Source organism: Sebastes fasciatus, chromosome 13 (assembly GCF_043250625.1).
Source record: "Sebastes fasciatus isolate fSebFas1 chromosome 13, fSebFas1.pri, whole genome shotgun sequence".
NCBI lineage: Eukaryota > Metazoa > Chordata > Actinopteri > Perciformes > Sebastidae > Sebastes > Sebastes fasciatus.
Genome location: NC_133807.1, coordinates 31,512,994 through 31,531,844, shown reverse-complemented (window position 1 = coordinate 31,531,844; position 18,851 = coordinate 31,512,994). Strand labels below are relative to the sequence as shown.

The window sequence follows — 18,851 nt, the reverse complement described above, 5'->3', positions numbered from 1 at the left end:
GACACAACATACTGCAACCGAGATGCTTTCTGTGTCGTTCATCATCACCTGACCACCACTCTCCCTGAATTTAGAAAAGGGTCAAAGTTTTGCAGATACCATCTTGCATTGCAATTGCATGCTGTGCCAAAAAGCCACAGCGACTTCACTTCCAGAGAATTCTCAGGATAAACAAACTTGAACAGAAGCTGCTGGAGTCCTTCTATCGCTCTGCGATCGAAAGCGTACTCACGTACTGCATCACGGCGTGGTACACCGGGAGCCCGGCTGCAGACAGAAGGGCTCTGCAGAGGGTCATAGACACGGCCCAGAGGATTATAGGCTGCCCTCTGCCCTCTCTGGAGGAGATCTCCAGCTCCCGCTGCCTCAGTAGGTCCACAACCATTCTCAGGGACTCCTCCCACCCAGCTCATCACCTGTTTGACCTGCTGCCCTCTGGCAAGAGCTACAGGTCAATGAAAGCACACACCTCCAGACTCACGAACCGTTTCTTTCCCTGGGCCATACAGACACTGAACAAACAATAAATCTGTGCAATATTAATACACTGAATGTGAATACCTCTATCTGTGCAATATATCCTTGATGCAATATACGTATACCGCAAATGCAACTTGTTTACATTTTATTTATTACATCTACACTATCCATTTTACAATTACCTCTGTTTACATACATCTATTTTTATATTTTATACTCTAGTGTATCACTTCTGTTTATACTGTGTGTTTTACCTGTTTTATGTTTTATCTGCCTCGTTTAGTCTTGTCAAGTATTTGTTTTAAAGCACTGACCAGATGTGGCAACTGTGAATCTCGTTGTATTTAATACAATGACAATAAAGCTTTCTATTCTATTCTATAATACGATCACAGCAGCCTGCAGTCTTTGGTCCGTGACACCAAAGTGGCATTTTCCTCACAGATTTCTTTCTCACCTGCACCCGACTAGACTCTAGAGTGGGAGAAGAGGCTCAGTAGGGAGCGCATCGGTGTGTCAGTAGCAATTAAACCGAGTCAAAACCATGTGGCAGAGAGCGCCTTTTTCCACACTTTTACCAAATGGTGCTCATAGAACAGTTTTTGTGGATGATGCATTGGACAAATTGACTTTAATACCACAGACTGTACATAAGAAGTGGACGTAGTCACCGTGACGCCACATACTGGTTTGTGGACTGTCGTTTTGAAGCCTTGAGTTCGGCATTTTGGCCGTCGCCATCTTGTTTTTTTGCAACCAGAAGTGACACGAGAGGGTGGAGCCAAGTACAACCGAACAGCTGAATAAGACATTTTTCATAATAATAAGACTGAATAAGACAACTCCCAGACCAGACAACGCCGTGGTAGTGACCTGTCAATCACAAGGTAGCCCCGCCCTAAAGCATCCCCTGCTTTATGGTCTATCTGACTCTAAATGGGACCATCATTTACTAAATGAACATCATGCTGTATTGAAGAAGAATCCCCGAGAGTTGATAGCAGTCAGAAAATGCTCATACTTAGCAGGTTATGTTTGTGGATGAACCAAACTTCACATATAGAAAAAGCTAATAATAATTCATTTACTTAGAAACTTCGACGATAGATAAATACAATAGACATCAGGGTGTAGAAAATGCCTAAAAAAAACCTGGAGCTTGCACGTAATGTTGTCTGTTGTGGACGTTGTGTGTGTCCTGTGTATTTGTTGACTCGTGGAGACATTTAAGTGAAGACTAAACTTGGACTTTCTCCCCACTGGGGATCCTCTCCTGTTGGCAGCCGCTGTCTTCTTTAATCTAAACACAGCGCAACTCAGCCAAACACCTCGCCGCCGCTGCTGTTAAACAAGCATTACAATGTGTGTGTGTGTGTGTGTGTGTGTGTGTGTGGGAGTAAGGTGCTGACAGACGACTGACAAACCAGAAGAAGGTCCCAGTATCACCACTTCTCACACTCCTCCATCTGTTTTTCTCTACATTTCACTAAACTCCCTCTCCAGAAGCTGTCAATCAATGAGCTCCAGCAGCTCCCCTCACAGCTCCCCCCAGCCCACTGTGGACCAATTTGAGGAGAAGCAGAGACGTGATAATGAAGCAGGAAACGAGAGCAAGAGAATGTGTAAAATCTATAAGACAGGATGATGATTATGCTGCACACTCTCTTTCTCTCAGGAGGAGAATGCAGCTGGAACTTTAGAGCTCGTTCAACACAATCAAGACTCGACAAACAAGATTAATGTGATTCTTACTATAATTGACATCTTTTCATCAATTAGCAGGCTTGTCTCTGTGTGAGTGAGTGCATCTTTTCATGCAAGTCTTTGTAATTGATATAAATCTTGTGCTCCAAATGTCAAGCTGCTACTTTGATTCTCCCTTTGTACACACAAAAATGCAAAAATGAACACGGAAAAGCAGCTTGAACAGCTTTACAAAAAATGTATCATGCCAGTGATTTTATGCCTTCTGGTCAGGGCTGCAACTATCGATTATTTTCATCATCAATTAATCTGCAAATTATTTCTCAAATAATGTGATTAGTCTATAAAATGCCAGAAAATAGTGAAAACAATTATATTTACAGTCTCCAAGAGCCCGTACTATAACATGTTCCATTCACAATCGTAGAAGACTGAAAACCTGCAAATACTTTTCTGTGATCAAAATTGCTGACAATTAATTTTCTAATTGATTCATCTTTGCAGCTCCACCGCTGGTAAATTCATCTATAGCAGTGGTTCTCAAACTTTTTACACCAAGTACCACCTCAGAAAATATTTGGCTCTCCAAGTACCACCATTATGACCGATGTTAAAATACAGTAGCGTAGGCCTACCCTAATCAGCAATGCACAGTTCAAACAGGAGGCAGATTTATTCCTAATAATAATATTAGTTATTGTTGGCTTTTGTCAGCCACAGCTGACAAAGAGGTAGAGCTGGCACTTAAACTCTGCCATAAAATTAAGAGTTCCCGTTTGGAGCAGACTGCAGTGTTTTTGAACCCTTCATCATTTAGCTACCTCCTACCGCTTACTATCTTGTCATCACAGTTTAGCTTGTAACTAATCGTGGATGTTTGCACGCACTACTACCCAACTATGTAGCTGCTACGTGGCGTGGGTAGTAGCGCGTGCATACGTTTTTTTTGTTTCAAAATAAAAAATATTACAGCAATGACAAAACTTATTTTAAATTCCATTTCAATGATCTCGTGTTACGGTGTTTTCATTTGTAGTAGTATTTTGATAGTATTATATATTTTTTAATTAATTTGATTTCATTTTTTAAAAATATTTCAGAGATTTCTCCACGTACCACTAGAGGGAGCACGCGTACCACCAGTGGTACATGTACCATAGTTTGAGAACCACTGATCTAGGGATTCATCATTTTACAAAAAAATCAACTGCGTTTGTCACATTTTCAGCAGAACAATGTGTTTGTTCCTCAGGACATGCAAACATCACTCATCACTCATTTACATAAAGTAAACCTCCAAGCAGAAACAGTAACGATATAAAAACACTGTTGCTGTCTCTGTGTTGTCTCTCTCTAAAGTCCCCCCTATGAAAAGGATGATCCTTCCTGGCCTGATGGACTGAAACCATGATGTACTAAATGGAACGGAAGTGAGTGAGCATCCGAGTAAAAACAAGTAGTGATCGAGTCGGTGCTCAGTGATTTGTTTGTGTTTGCTCCCCAGAGGAGCTGAGAGAGGAAGTGATGCTCGGAGCCAATGAGCTATTAATGAGGACGGGAAAATCTGATAGCATAATAATAAACTTTTGGCTGTTTGTTTTTCATTACGATAAAGCTGTTCTTTTTTTTTCTTTATAGGCACTGTACCTATTAAGATGGATGGATGGATTATATTGATTCCAAATTGGGGAAATTGTTGTGTTACAGCTGTTACAGTTATCCAAGCAATGTACAAGTAAATATACATATCAACACTAGAGATAATATCTATAGTATATGCAATATAAAGAATATATTAGAATACACTATAAATATACCAGACTACTACAACTAACCTAGAAAATAGAACATGAGAACATAGAATAACAATAACACACTATAAACATTAGCAAAGTGTGCAAGGTAGGCATTCAGTAGTGATGTCAGTACCGATGTAAATAATAACTGTATTCATTATATACACTTTGCAATCAACCGATAGCACACCATGCCATGCATTCCAAGAAATAAACTGCCTATGTGAAAGTTTGTAAACCCTCTTTATACCCCCTCTGATTACTTCCGGTGTACACCGTAAGATCATGTTATGGTTTAAGGTTTGACCGAAAGTGTCAGTAAGGTTTCTGCCTTGACGTTAGAGGAGTGGAAGTGTATATAATCCTGAGTGTTCACTGCTCTCCAGTGGTCACATGTAGATACTACGTCTCCATATTCTTCAGTGTTAATAATACAGCTGGAGAGAGAAATTACTGTTACTTTAAAGTAAGTGTACTGCAGTAAAGTTAAAGTACTTGTGTAAAACATTACTAAAAAGTAAAATAGTAAGACAATTAAAAATGTACTGTGCATGTTACTGTTACATTTTTAAAAGGGAAATTGGGGAGGGGAGTTATGATGATACAGATACTATTACTCACTCTAGTAGGTTCAGTCCCAGTCCCAGTTCAGACATTTCATTGTAGTGAGACAATTTATTTTTAAACTTGGACTCTCTGTAAAAAATGACCTGTGGTGACCTCTAGGTTTACAGCCACAAACTAGAGACCTAGAGCATTCAGAGGATGGATGGCTTTCCTAGCTAGATTGACAATAAGGGGGTTTCTGAGCAGTTTTACACAACAGAAGTGCTCGCCATCCAATCGCCGAAAAATGCAATTCTTGCAGAAATCTCCAAAATGTCAGAAGCGTTTGAACCCAAATCACAGCATGGCTTTTTCTATGGTGTTCCTCAAGGTCTTGGTGTCTTAGTGTGGAATTTTGGAGGGATTATTGATTATTTTTATCAATTCTTGACTTCTATCATAATGTTCTAAACCCTTATACAATTAATTTTAAATAATTAATAAATTAATGTTTATTTATGACTAGAACATCTTGACACACAGTGCTGAGCTGCATCTCAAATTAATCTTCAGGTTCCCAGCTTTCAGATGATGTTCACCACTTCTAGGTGACATCTACTGTTGACCTGCTATCTCCCCCTAAAAAAGACTAAAACGGCTCTATTGTTGGTCTCAAATCTTTAGGATGCAAAATAAATTGCGTGCATTAATCAGCAACACGTGCAAACCAACAGTAAATCCCTTCAGACTGTAGATGACGCTTTGCAGCCTGTTCATACAACTTGTTATCAATTATAAAGATATTCCTCTGTATAATGAACCAAAACAGAGACAAAACAACTGTGCACAGAAATAACCGACATAAACAAGCAACATTAAGTTACATGTGGCTCCACTAAATAACGTGACACTTAATCAACAGCAGAATAAAACATCAAGCTCCACAGCAGCTGCTGCAGCAAACACACAGCACAGCTAAAGGAGATGACTGCACAGCTTTTACACACTTTCTCATCTGCAGTGAGTTGAAGGAGTGTGTTGCTGTTGGACTCACCTGTCTGCATGTCTTCAGCACAGCAAAGTGTCCTCTTCATCCCATTCATCACAGTATAACCAGTCCTCTCTCTGTGTCTGTCTCCTCTAATCCACAGAGTTTAAACTGAACGAGGCTCTGCAGTCACATCCTGCAGCAGAGACCCAACACACCTCTGAACCACTGCAGCTAAAGAGACCCAACACACCTCAGTGCAGGTAGAGAGACCCAACACACCTCAGTGCAGGTAGGAGTCTCTCAGTGGATGCAGAAGTCACCTGGAGGATGAGCACTTTAGCATTTAGCATGATGTCAGCTGATCACAGTGTGCACCTGTGGAGGCTGTTCTCGTAATCCATCCATCCATCCATGGTGGAGGCTACCTGCTACCTGGTGGTGACGTCACATCTTGGGGTGTGTTTGATTTGGGTCACTGACCGTGCTGGCCGGGTGGAGCCAGTGGAGCATTAAATCAGTGATTCATTAAAGGGCCAGTGTGAAGGATTTCAGAGGATCTCGGCTATTAGTATTTTGGAATCTAATATTCATAACTATGTTTTCATAGAATCGTTGTGTTTTCGTAACTCCACAGGGAGCGGGTCATCTTCACGGAGTCATAGGCTAAGGTTGGCTGGGGGTTCACAAAGAAAATCTAGAGGGAATGTAATGAGTACAATGCAGAAGTGTAATGTATTGGGATGTGTGTAGCCTATGTAATATGTATGTGAATGTGTAATATGTAATAGAAAGTGCATATTTAACGATGTGTGGACAGAGTGTCCGATGTTATTAGGCTATAATTAAATAAAAATACCACAAATCTAGCTTCTTATCTTTTTCTTATTCTGTCAATATGAAGACACAACAAGGACGATATTATTCATCATTACAATGAATTATTAGTTATACGTTAAAAAGAAATATAGATGCATTTCTGGGGGGTTCAGTGAGGACCCTGAACCAACACAAACTGCGCCTGTGCATGAAGTCCGCCATGTTGCACCAGCTCGTTCTTAATCCCAGGGTGTCAAATACTAACACTTTGTCCCGGCCGTCATCGGTGTTAGAAACCGACGCACCCTTTAGCGTTGGCATGAGACGCACCGAGCTTCCCTTTAACTAACGGAGGATGCTGATTTGCATAAAGTAGCCTAAACCTAAATTTTATGCAAATGATGAGCAGCTGACGTGACGCCCCGTCCACAATTGCCAACCCTCCAGATTTTCCTGGGAGACTCCCGTTTTTCATTGCCCTCGCCGGGGTTTCCTCCCGGGGTCGCACTTCTCCCGTTTCCTCCTGATTTTCACATATTTTTTCCTTTTTGTCATCTCAACCTGTCTCTGGCACCGTACAGCGTTTATAAGCTCTACTGTTTCCACCTGGACAACAATACAGCTACGCCAAATGTCATTTCCTGGCGGAAGAGAGCTGCTCGCGACCATGGATGTACTGTATACGCTTGCGACTGACACAACACGGTTTGAGCTGCGGTCGCCACATATCACATCGTTCAGCGCCCAAAGTTGGGCTTTGCTAGATGCAGTGAAAAGCCGTCGTGATGCAGCACAACCCAAATGGAAATATCAGGTGTCAGAGCTCAGTGGTGCCGTTGTCACGTTGTGTGTGAAAGGACCTTCAGTGAGAGAGAGACGGAGAGAGAAATGGAGAGTAGGAGAAAGAAATAATAAAAACAGATAGTTTATACCAGAGATTCACACAAGTTCACACCAGAGAGGCCAATTATTCAGTTTTCTTTCGTGAGAATTAAAAGTAAAATTAAATGTAGGCCTATTTAACAAAAAAAATGTATTAACACATTTTTTTTTTTAAATCACCAGTGGCAGGAAACAAAGTTTCTGAAACTCACATTTCTCTGTGGGAGGATCCCCCCACACCCTCTCGCTTTGGTTTAAAAATCCTCCCTATTTTGTCCCAAGGTTGACCCCGTCTCCCGAATCACGCTGCCACGCTCCCCCTGTCCCTTCCTGTTATTGACAGTTATTGATCTGTCCTCAGAGCATGTCTAGAGCCAGCTATCAGACTCAACTTTGGTCAGTATTTGTCCCGTGTTGACATCCTTGAGTCTCCTTCTAGATTAGCCATGGGTTCATTTTCTGTGATCAGCGTTAGATATTAGACTACACATCAGGTTTCACCAGGCCCTGACTTTTTCCTTCAAGTACTGAGAAGCCACAAATTGCATTTTCTGGATGGCCAGCTGGGTGTCTTCGGGGGAAATCCCAAGATGCCACACAGCTCGGATCGAATTTGCAAAAAAAGGGATCATGCGAACTTGTACCCCCTGTCCCAGCGCCGCCACCTCTCCCTCGCCAACCTGAGCCATGTGGGCACAGAACTCAGAGGGGCATAAACCGGGCTGCATATGGAAACGCACGATGTTTGTCTCCACGGTGGCCATGTCGATACAGAAGATAGGAGGGTCGCAGTCGAGCAGAGCTGGGAGAAGTGAAGAAAAGAAAAGAAGTTACGAGGAGGCAGTTAAATGAAGTTTTATTACTAAGTTGGGGAACAAAGACCAGGCCTCATACACATCCCATTTCCTCAGCTTTCACATACCTCCCCCCAAACCCCTTTTTTCTTTTCTCTCACCCCTTTTTTCTCTCTTGTTTGATTACAGGAACCACTGGGGGCTCACAAAGAGACGGCTTCCCCAGACAGAGTCCCGACTCCCCCGGTTCCCTCCGCCTCCAGCCGACACCGATCCATCATCGCTCTTCTCCATCCATCCTTCTAGAACACCTCTAGCCCTCATCTTCCCACCTGCAACCCTTCATCCCTCAACCCTCATCCCTTCATCCTCCTTCCTAACCCTTTCCTCCCCTCCATCTCAATACATAATAAACTATTCCAAACCCATACCCTTATTGCTGTGGTCTTTGTTGGTGAGTTAATATTCATAGACAGAAATATGAGCTTCTCACCTTGAGCAAAGGTTCTTGCATTGCGGTGATCCTCCTCCAGTCTTCCCACCATCTCCAGTAAAGACAGTTTCCCAGCTGCCGCCAGCATAGCGGTCTTCAGCATGTGCCCACCGAGGGCTTTACGGCACCGCACCGCCTGGGCTATGAAGTCTCGGGGTCCAGCCAGCATGGTTCCCACCGGGGCACCCAAACCCTGTTACATTGGGAATTTCTTTTTTTTTAGTTTGTCTACAAATTCTCTTCCATTCTCTGTGTGTGTGTGTGTGTGTGTGTGTGTGTGTGTGTGTGTGTGTTTGTGTTTTGCAGTCTCACCTTGGAGAGGCACACGCTGACGGTGTGTGTGTGCTGCAGTATGGTGGGTAGAGGCACCCCAAGGGCCACGGCAGCGTTCATCACCCTGGCTCCGTCCATGAAAACCGATAGACCGTACCTATCCGCAAAAGCACGGACCTTATAGATAGAAAAGACAAACCTGTGAGAGCTGCTGCATTCTCCATTCTGTTGTAGTAAGGCAAGTATCACAGCTGCTTCCACATGTTGAAACTACGGCTGTCAATTAAAATATTTAATCGCAATTAATCACATGATTGTTAATTGCAAATTAATCACATTTGTTTTAACGCCACAAATTTCTTCAACGCAACTTGCGATTTTTAGGTTGTAGTGGGATCAGTTTTAAAGCCAGAGTGAAGATACTGGCATCATATCAAGCTAGAAAACCTAATGAATCCATCGGTACCAACCATGCCATACTAGCTTGTCGCAAAAGAGGCTAAATAATGCTCTAAACTTACGCTACATTTTGGCGAGGAGAAACTGGCAAGGCCATTTTCAAAGGGGTCCCTTGACCTCTGACCTCCAGATATGTGAATGTAAATGGGTTCTATGGGTACCCACGAGTCTCCCCTTTACAGACATGCCCACTTTATGATAATCACATGCAGTTAGTGCGTTAACTTTGACAGCCTTAGCTGAAATATAAAAGTTTTTCTATTGAAGAAGTACCACAAGATATGGTGCTCTCAACAACAACAAATCTCCACTCACCTCCTTCAGGAAGGTCAGAGGCAGCACACGGCCTCCCTGTATGTTGTGTGTGTTCTCCACACATATGAGGCGTGAGCGGGGGTAGTGGGATTTGGGGTAACCGTGGCGGATCTTCGATTCCAGCTGCTCCAAGTCAAATGTTCCGTTGGGGAGAGTGGTCACTGTGGTGGCGTGGACACCAGCCAGCTGTGTCAGCACACAAACACACACTGACTGAATGAATGAATGAAAGCACTGCAGATGAAGAGGAAAGAGGTGCAGAGGGCCTGACAGCCGGTGTCTGCTGCTCTGGTACACTCACCTGTGCGCTCCCTCCTTGCTCAAAGATATGTAAATGTGACAGATCGCCCACTATCATCTCGTCGCCCCGCTCCCTGCAGTGCGCCATTACTGCGTAATGAAATGTGAGCATGTTTATGACCATTCTGACCTCATAAACACTGATTCAGGTTCTGTCAATAAAAGCACAGCTCACCTGCGATGAGGTTACCCATGGTTGTAGAGGGGACGAACAGAGCATCCTCCATCTGAAACATATCAGCTGCAATTTTCTGCAACTCTGCAGAAAAAAAATGCAAGATTTAGGTTTTATTTCACACGTAAAGATGCAGGTGTCATGCATTATATATACAAAAACATATTATTATATTCTGGTTCTGAATAATTTAGGGATGCACCGATCCACAGATTCAGACTTTTTCGTACCAATAACGATACCTCGGCGTTGCGTATCGGCCGATACTGAGTACCGATCCGATACCAGTGTTTGATTAATAAGCTGTATGCCTCACTGTGTGGAAGTGGAAGGGATCATTATCATTTATGTGTAAGGAAACATCAGGCTTGACTTATTTTATTATTATTATTAAAATAATATACCGTACACCAAAAACGTGCCAAAAAAATCGTCAAAATTAACAGGAATTAAAATTCAAGTTCAAAAAAGTTTTAATGCAGCAACAAATTGGTCAAAACTTAAACAGGAATTAAAATTCCAGTATATAATGTATAAAGTAAATAAACATAGAATTGAATTGAATAGATCGTCCCCATCGTCACCGATATCCGATCCGGTATCGGTATTGGTGCATCCCTGGATTAATTATCGATCAAACTATTTCAATATTGATTGCCAGTCACAGCATGCAGGCGTGGCAGGCCACACTACGTGAAACAACCAGGAGGACGTACAAACCTCAGAGTCAGACGAAGACAACCAAAGACCACCTACAAGGAAAACCCTTAAAGGACGAGAAGAAGAAGAAGAAGAAAAAGAAAGAAAGAAAGAAAGAAGACATAGGCCCTGTTCACACCTGGTATTAACATGCGTCCTCAGTGATCACAAGTGGGAAGCTTTAAGTACAGGTGTGTCCTCCCGGCTCTCTGGAGCTCTGTATCCCTACAGGCTGTTGTTATTTTGATGTTAATACAATGTACCAGAATTCATGAATATGTAGGATATTACTACTGACATTCGTGTAATATAACGTCACAACATCTGCTGTATCAGCCGTGTGTTTACTGCGTGTTTATTTTCATATAGAGCGGGGAAGTGAGATCGGATCACAAGTGGCCACTGAAGACGCATGTGGAGACGCATTCCAACGCCAGGTGTGAACAGACGTACTTAAAGCGGTCCACTTGTTATCCGATCACTCAGGACGCGTGTTAATGCCAGGTGTGGACAGGGCCATACTTTATTGATCCATGAGGGGAACTTTTTTCACTGCTTCAAAGCCCAAAAAATGGTATTCAGGACAGCCCTATTACACACACACACACACACACACATCCTGAAATACTGTACATACACACATGCACAAACAGGACCTATACACATGATGGGGAGGAGCTGCCGATGGACAGGCACCCATGGGGTTCGGTGCACCTCTACAGCAACCAGTCCACATTATGTAATGGTACGTGCAGGGACTTGAACCGGCGAGCCTCCAGTTCAGGCCCTACAGACTGAGCTACTGCCGCCCCCAAAACACAGAAACACAAGACCCAGCTTGAATAGTTGGAAAATAAAAGAAAAGGTTATAGTTGTCAGTTTTGACTCTTGATTGTGCAACTGTCCCGTAACCAGTCCGACCAGCTGTAGCTGGATTAAAGATTACAGGCTGAGTCACGCCCTGAAGAGAATTGGAAAAACTCATGGCTGCAAGAATGCCAAAGGGTAAAATGTCAGAAAACATAAATAAAGATGTTATAATACTGTGAGAATTAAGGCAGCATCACTATATCCTCCTGAGACCCAGCCCATTTACACGTGTCCTCTGTAGTGGACATGTTGTCCACATGCATATCCTCGTGTATTGTAAAGAGGACATCCTAGGCTTTCCAGTGATATGGCATGTGTTTGTTTTTTTTTAATCAATTTGAATGTAGTCTTGGTTTAATATCACTCTACAGCCATAATCTGCTCATTTTTTCAGTCTTTTCACACTGAAATAGTCCTCTAGTCCACTACAGTGGACAATAAAAATACAGTTTAACAAGCCTAAATTGTTAAGATTTTCTTTTAACCTTAAATAGGAAGTGTAATGGCAATTTTCATATCTGCAGTTTAACACTGTACCTTTAGACAATCTCAGGGCCTCACATGTTCAACTTTGTCACCATAGGACAGTGACCTGACATTTTAGTTCTCTGTAACTGCAAACAACAGATTGCTGAAATACGTGTTATGTCTTGTGATGCTCTGTTGTCTGCTGTGTGCTGACGCATTGATACACTCTCTATCCTTCTCTTCTTTTCTTCTCTGCACTTATCTTCGTGTTATGCTTTAAATGTATAAATACTGACTACTCTTTGTATTCGGGGCTCACTTGCCACAGTCCACAACAGGTGGCTGTGCTCGTGAGTCCATCTGCAGATGCTTTACTTATTAATGTATGCCTTTTTATTAAATTCACTGAAAGACAAGTTGTTACCTTGGTTTGTGTCTTGTTTTAACAGAAACTGCCACCACAGAAGGAAATCACAAAAAAAAGTAATTGGAAGACACTTTTTGTTAACTCGGTTCCCAGGAGGTAGAGTTCACCCCTTAATGAATCAGGACCTTCTTTTGAATTATTCATGAATAAGTTATTTGCTTCGCTTCTTACCGTCAACAGTCGGGTCTGTTCTGGTTAACAGGTCGTCTCCGAGCTCACTTTCCGCCATGGCCTGCCTCATCGCCGGCCCGGGCTTGGTCATCGCGTCGCTGCGGAGGTCCAACACCCGGACTGGGGCCGCCCGCCCGCCCGGTCCCGGGTACCTGGGTCTCCACCCGGTGTTGAAACCCCGCGCGGCGACCACACCGTGGTTCAAAACTTTAAAGAAAACTCTGCTGCAGGAAAATGTGTTGAAAGACATGATGGAAGCATGAGATGATGAACCACCTCCACCGGCACCTTGGAAGGAATGACAACCTGGATGAGCAGGTCATGTAAAGGCACACCTGTCTGCACTGCCTGCAGCCATGGGCGTAGGAAATAGGCGGGCCAAACAACAGCAGCATTATGCAGGAGATTATGTCATACAACAGTAGTCATACTAGTAAGCCTAATGATTTCAATAATCATATTGTTTAAATTGAACAGTTTTCTGGCCTGTTAAAGATGCTGTCAATTGATGGTGCAGAAGTACATCCAAAATAAGAAAGACTGGACCTCAGGACCAGGACTAACTCCTATAATAAAATTCAGATAATAAGGTGTTAATGCAAATTCATTTTAACGCCACTAATTTCTTTAACGCATTAACGGAACTTGCGATTTTTAGGTTGTAGTTGGCTCAGTTTTAAAGCTAAATAAAGCTCAAAATTTACAGTAAATTTTGGCGAGGAAAAACTGGCATGACCATTTTCAGAGGGGTCCCTTGACCTCTGACCTCCAGGTATGTGAATGTAAATGGGTTCTATGGGTACCCACGAGTCTCCCCTTTACAGACATGCCCACTTTATGATAATCACATGCAGTTTGGGGCAAGTCATAGTCAAGTCAGCACACTGACACACTGACAGCTGTTGTTGCCTGTTGGGCTGCAGTTTGCCATGTTATGATTGGAGCATATTGTTTTATGCTAAATGTAGTACCTGTGAGGGTTTCTGGACAATATTTGTTTTGTGTTGTTAATTGATTTCCAGTAATAAATATATACATACATTTGCATAAACAGCATATTTGCCCACTCCCATGTTGATAAGAATAATAAATACTTGACAAATCTCCCTTTAAAGGTCCCATATTATGCTCATTTTCAGGTTCATACTTGTATTTTGTGTTTCTACTTTATATAGTACTTAAACCTGCTTTATAATATAAAAGACAGGAAAATCTCATCAGTTGTTCACAGACCATGTCCTGCCACCCAGAGGCAGTGTTGTATAACTTTGAATCCTCTGTCTCTGCCCTGAATATTTCACTTCCCTCAGAGAGACAAACAGGTAGCCTGGCCAGGGGGGGTGGTGCTATTAACCCTGCATGCATGCAAAAACTACAGTGGAACTGCGTGCATATCCTCGGACCAGTTGTTATGGATGAATGTGGACTTGGAGAGGTGATCTTTTCTGCAGCAACACCAGTGATGCTCTGCTGCTGGAGCTGGAGGCTCTGAAGTCTGTTGCGCGCTGCAGCAGACGGATCAGTTCTGGAGTCGCCAGCAGTGCGCTTCAGCTTCAGCTGGACACACGATCTGGAGGACTGCTCGCATCGTTTGCTCAAAGTTTGCTGCCCTTTTTGCATGTTTTTAACAGTGGGATTTCTTCTTCTTTTGAAGTGCACTTGGAGCTGTTTGTGTTTCTGTGATATGTGGAGAAGGCGTGCGTAAAGGGGAGATATGTTTTCGCTCCGTGGAAGTTTAGCCTCCTGAACTCTCATCCTTTTTTTTGTTTTTTGCATTTCAATTATTATACTTTAAAGTGAGGTTTTTAAAACGCCAGTGGGGGAAATGGCCAGCGAGCGGAAACCTCGTCTTTGTGTCATGGCCAAAGCGGAGAACGGGTATGGATTTCACTTGCATGGAGAGAAAGGGAAGAGCGGACAATACATCCGCAAAGTGGAGCCCGGATCTCCTGCAGAGGAGTCGGGGCTAAACGCAGGGGACCGGGTGGTGGCAGTGAATGGAGTCAACGTGGAGAAAGAGACACACCACCAGGCAAGTAGTGAATGTATGCATGCATGCATTCATCATATGTGTGGCTTTTACCTCATGTTACAGCATCAACAGGTCACACTGGCTGCAGCCAGATAGTGATGCATGGGATGGTTTCAGCCAGGCACACACACTCTCCTTCCTCCTGGCATGGTGGAGGGAAACAAAAACACTGTGAAACACTGAAACTTTTTAATACCTGACAGTGAAACATGTCTTTGCCATAGTTGCACTTTCACATGATCCATTTGACTAAGCTGCTCAGTGCCTTTGTTTGGAAAGCAGGTACAGGTATGCACTATATAACAAAAGATGCTGAGGAGACTGATTGTGTCTGGAGGTCAGATAGACAAACAGGCTCAGATAATCATTTTCCCAGTGTGCCATGGGATGGTTTCAGCCAGGTAAACACACTCTCCCTCCTCCTGGATGGTGGAGGGAAACAAAAACACTGTGAAACACTGAAACTTTTTAATACCTGACAGTGAAACATTATGTCTTTGCAATAGTTGCACTTTAACATGATCCCTTTTCCTGGAATACACTGCAAGCTAAGTTGAAACTGGGAAATCTGATTACTTTTGATGAATTCAAAACATTAAAGGGACTATTTGTAACTTTCAGAATGTCTTGTTAACAGCGACACCTTTGGCCGTTAAGTCAACGAAAGTCAGCGTCGGGCTCGCGCTTGTGCTCGCTCTGCATAGATATGAACGAGCATCGGTCAAAACTGTGAGGCGACACACGTCAGCTAAAAGCACATATCACTACTATATTTCACCTGCTTGGCAGTAATGTTAGCTGACCAGACGAAGGTCTCCATGATCAATGCTGATCCTACCAGGTACCAGTATGCACTATAACAAAAGAGGCTGAGGAGACTGATTGTGTCTGGAGGTCAGATAGACAAACAGGCTCAGATAATCATTTTCCCATCAAGCTCACAGACACAGAGGAGCACCAGCACCAACATCCTCTGTGTACAACAGGTTTCTCTGTTGCAGCTTCGATTAAAAAAACAAACCTGTTGATTGTGTTTGAAGCTGCCCTGGTGATTTTTAATTTAGGTTAACACAAAGGATCACAGCGCGTCCGTTGCTTCTTGTGTTGTCAGATAATGATGTTTGCCCACATCTTAATTGTCAGAGAGCCCAGTATGTTGAGGGATAACAGCCCATCATTGCATCAAATGTCTTGTTTTGTCGGACATCCAGAACCAAAGATATTACATTTTCTTTAATATTAAGACAAAGAAAAGCAACAAATCTCCACATTTGAGAGGCTGGAACCATCAAATGTTTGGCTTTTTGTTTGAAAAAATTACGAATTGTCATCTTACAGTAGGCTATACCTGCAGTCTACAGATATTTTGGTCAATATTTACATATTTCTGTCACCACTCTGTCAGGCACTGTACACCCACATGTCTAAGAGAAGTGTGAATGTGTTTGGAAAGATGCTGACTGGATGCTTTTAGAGAGACTGGTTAACCAGATGATGTTCTCTCTGATGTGACTGGACTATTCTTCTATAGCTGCAGCCAAATTGTGGAGCTTTTTTCCAAACATATCAGAGTCCTATCCCGTCTCCCTCAGGTGGTGCAGCGGATCAAAGCCGTGGACAACGAGACCAGGTTGCTGGTGGTGGACAACGAGACGCATGAAAGCCTGCGCAGCCTCCGCCTCACAGCCACGGAGGAGATGGCCGTCCTCGGTGTCGGGCCTGCTCCTGCTCCTGCTCCTGCTCCTGCTCCTGCTCCTCCTCCTCCTCCTTCCTCCTCCTCCTCTCCCCCAGCCTCCCCATCACCTCCCCCGTCCTCGGTCCCATCCACCCCCAGCAAGAAGAGGGAGAACGGCTCGGTGTCCAAGCAGCCGGTCACGCCGAGCAGCCAGGTTCAGAAGCCCACCAGGAGGTCTCCGTCAAAGGCTGCGAAGAAGGTAAGCTGGCCCTCCACCTCCTCCACAGCACACAGCAGGACACCAGGGAACAGTGTACAGTCTCTCATGTGATCCTCTGGGATGCTTTTGGTTCAACATTTGGACTTAATGGCGTGTGATTTCTAATGGCGTGTGCCCGTGACCCAGCCTCCTTTCCAGAGGCCTTGGAGTCCAGCAACCCCCCTGTAAAATCACAACGTGTCGCTTTTACACTTTGTTTTTTGTATGGATTAAACAAACAAGATATAAGATGTTAAAGGTGCTCGTAGGCAGAATGTTTTTAACTTTTGGACCGAGCCAGGCAAGCTGTTTCCCCCTGTTTCAATTTGTGCTAAACTAAGCCGCCCAGCTGCTGGCGTTAGCTTCACATTTAGCGTACAGAGATGAGAGTGGAATCTTCACATCTAGGTTCACACGAGGTTCTCGTGTTGTTAAAATTGAAGTCAGTCTTTTTTTATCAGTGTAAAGAAGACGATAAGGCCTCACACACACCAACAAATAACTACCTTCACCCTCCAAACACAAGTTTTCTCAAACACTCAAACAAAGCAGATTAGTCAACCTCCAAACACAAGAGTTAAAAATACGAAACGCATTAGCAGACAGATTGCAGATAGTGAGTCATCCCTTTGAACAGATTCTTCTCAGCTCAGACATGCTTTCACCCTGGACTCGTTCTCTCGCTGCTTTGCCAGTTTCAGATTAGATTAATAGATGTCATGCGAGTGAGTTTCCATCCTGTTCTGCAGCCCTCTATGCATGTTTGCCGTAAGTCTGTTCATGAATGTCCGGAGGGAAGACCAGCTGAAAGCGCTCCAGATGTTGTGTTAGAGGTCAAAGAGGGCACGAGAGGTCAGAGGGCGGGACCCGTCAGAAGTTAGGAATCTGGCAACGGACAACACAGTCACTCTGCAGAACAGGAAGTCCACAGAAATCGTAAAAGATATATGAATAAGGATTTTCTGAATGCCTTTCTTAGTATAGATATCGCATTTATTGCAAAATGAGAGGGAATGTTGTTTTACAGGCCATTCACATCTCATGTTCCAGTGTTTATTTACACATACTGGTTGTCACAGCTGGTTGCATAATGCTCAACAGTCATTCGATAAATTTTTTAGTTTTTATAATTCTCTGTTTGGTTATCCCATGTCCACATGGAAAACAGGATGTGTTTCCGTCCGCTCCGTCTCTGCTGGAACACAAAGATCTGATCGACTTTGGTTTCACGCGGCCGAGCTATCAGCTTCTGCTTTCTGCATTCACACAAACATGTGTTTTCACTTAGGTTTGCCCTGCCCGTATGTGAAAGGCACTATTGCTACAAGAGCGGTGACAGGGCCAATCAGTTCAATCTTAAACGTATGTGTGTGTGTGTGTGTGTGTCTTTGTTCAGCTCTGGCTTTGTGACCCGCGGGGAGAAATCCCAGTGCCTGGTGGGGTCGGATTGGCTGGCCGAGGCTCAGGAAACGCTTAGAGGTCTCTCGTTTCTCTCTTTCTCTTTAATGACTTTTAATGAAGGGACGGAAAGAAAGTTTAGCAGGATGAGCCAAAAGGCCTCAGCAGTGCAAATGAAAAGCAGGGACCATAATGTTTGACTGGATGTTGGAAGATTGATTTTAAACAACTTTATTTATAGAATTGTTCCGATATCGATACCGGTATCGGAAATGCTTCAACTGTGATGGTGTTTACCGTGTTCCGACAGTAACGTTAATATTGCCGTTGCTTAGCAGCGGTGTTCTCACGACTTAACTACTTGAACGCCAAGCATATCGTGTACATGACTTCCCATGTTGTAAACACAAGCTCACGAGTTTCATTTGAAGGCAGCGATCTGATACCGTAACTTATTGACCCATAAAAAAATCAACTTGTTCAACCGTAAATCAATTCTTCTTCTTCGCCGCTCCAAAGCAGCAGCCCTCACTGTGATGTCACCCTGGATGTATCATGGTTGCCACTGGCAACTACTGTTTTAGTGCAGCGAAGAAGAACTGATTGCAGGTAGTTTGTCACAGCTGTTAAATTCTAATAATAACTTTATTTTGTTTTTATCACGCTGGTATCGGAACGTTACTTGGTATCGGCCGATATCGTAAGTTCAGTGATGGGAATCGGTATCAGGAAGAAAAAAATTGTATCTGAACATCTCTATTTATTTACACTTCGACTGACCGTAAACTACTTCCCGTTGGAGCAGGAGCACTGGAACCTGCCTCCGAC

The 18,851-nt window shown here is 43.4% G+C and overlaps 2 protein-coding genes across 3 annotated transcripts in view; one reads left to right on the top strand and one right to left on the bottom strand.

Moving 5' to 3' along the window:
* Positions 1 to 7,534: 7,534 nt before the first annotated feature.
* LOC141781289 (uncharacterized) lies at positions 7,535 to 13,157 on the bottom strand. The gene is made up of 7 exons (XM_074656925.1): positions 12,660 to 13,157; positions 10,025 to 10,108; positions 9,851 to 9,939; positions 9,550 to 9,735; positions 8,815 to 8,952; positions 8,503 to 8,695; positions 7,535 to 8,017 (listed from the first exon to the last, which is right to left on the bottom strand). Exons 1-7 carry the CDS (start codon positions 12,907 to 12,909, stop codon positions 7,713 to 7,715), a joined length of 1,245 nt encoding a protein of 414 aa, XP_074513026.1. The 5' UTR covers positions 12,910 to 13,157; the 3' UTR covers positions 7,535 to 7,712.
* A 789-nt stretch (positions 13,158 to 13,946) lies between these two features.
* The window catches only part of LOC141781290 (Na(+)/H(+) exchange regulatory cofactor NHE-RF2), a 47,589-nt gene continuing 42,684 nt past the window's right edge, over positions 13,947 to 18,851 (top strand). For both annotated transcript variants that reach the window (XM_074656927.1, XM_074656926.1), the window contains exons 1-2: positions 13,947 to 14,691; positions 16,284 to 16,625. In XM_074656927.1, coding sequence (XP_074513028.1) covers positions 14,485 to 14,691; positions 16,284 to 16,625 — 549 coding nt within the window. In that variant the 5' untranslated portion in view covers positions 13,947 to 14,484. The remainder of the gene's footprint in view (positions 14,692 to 16,283; positions 16,626 to 18,851) is intronic.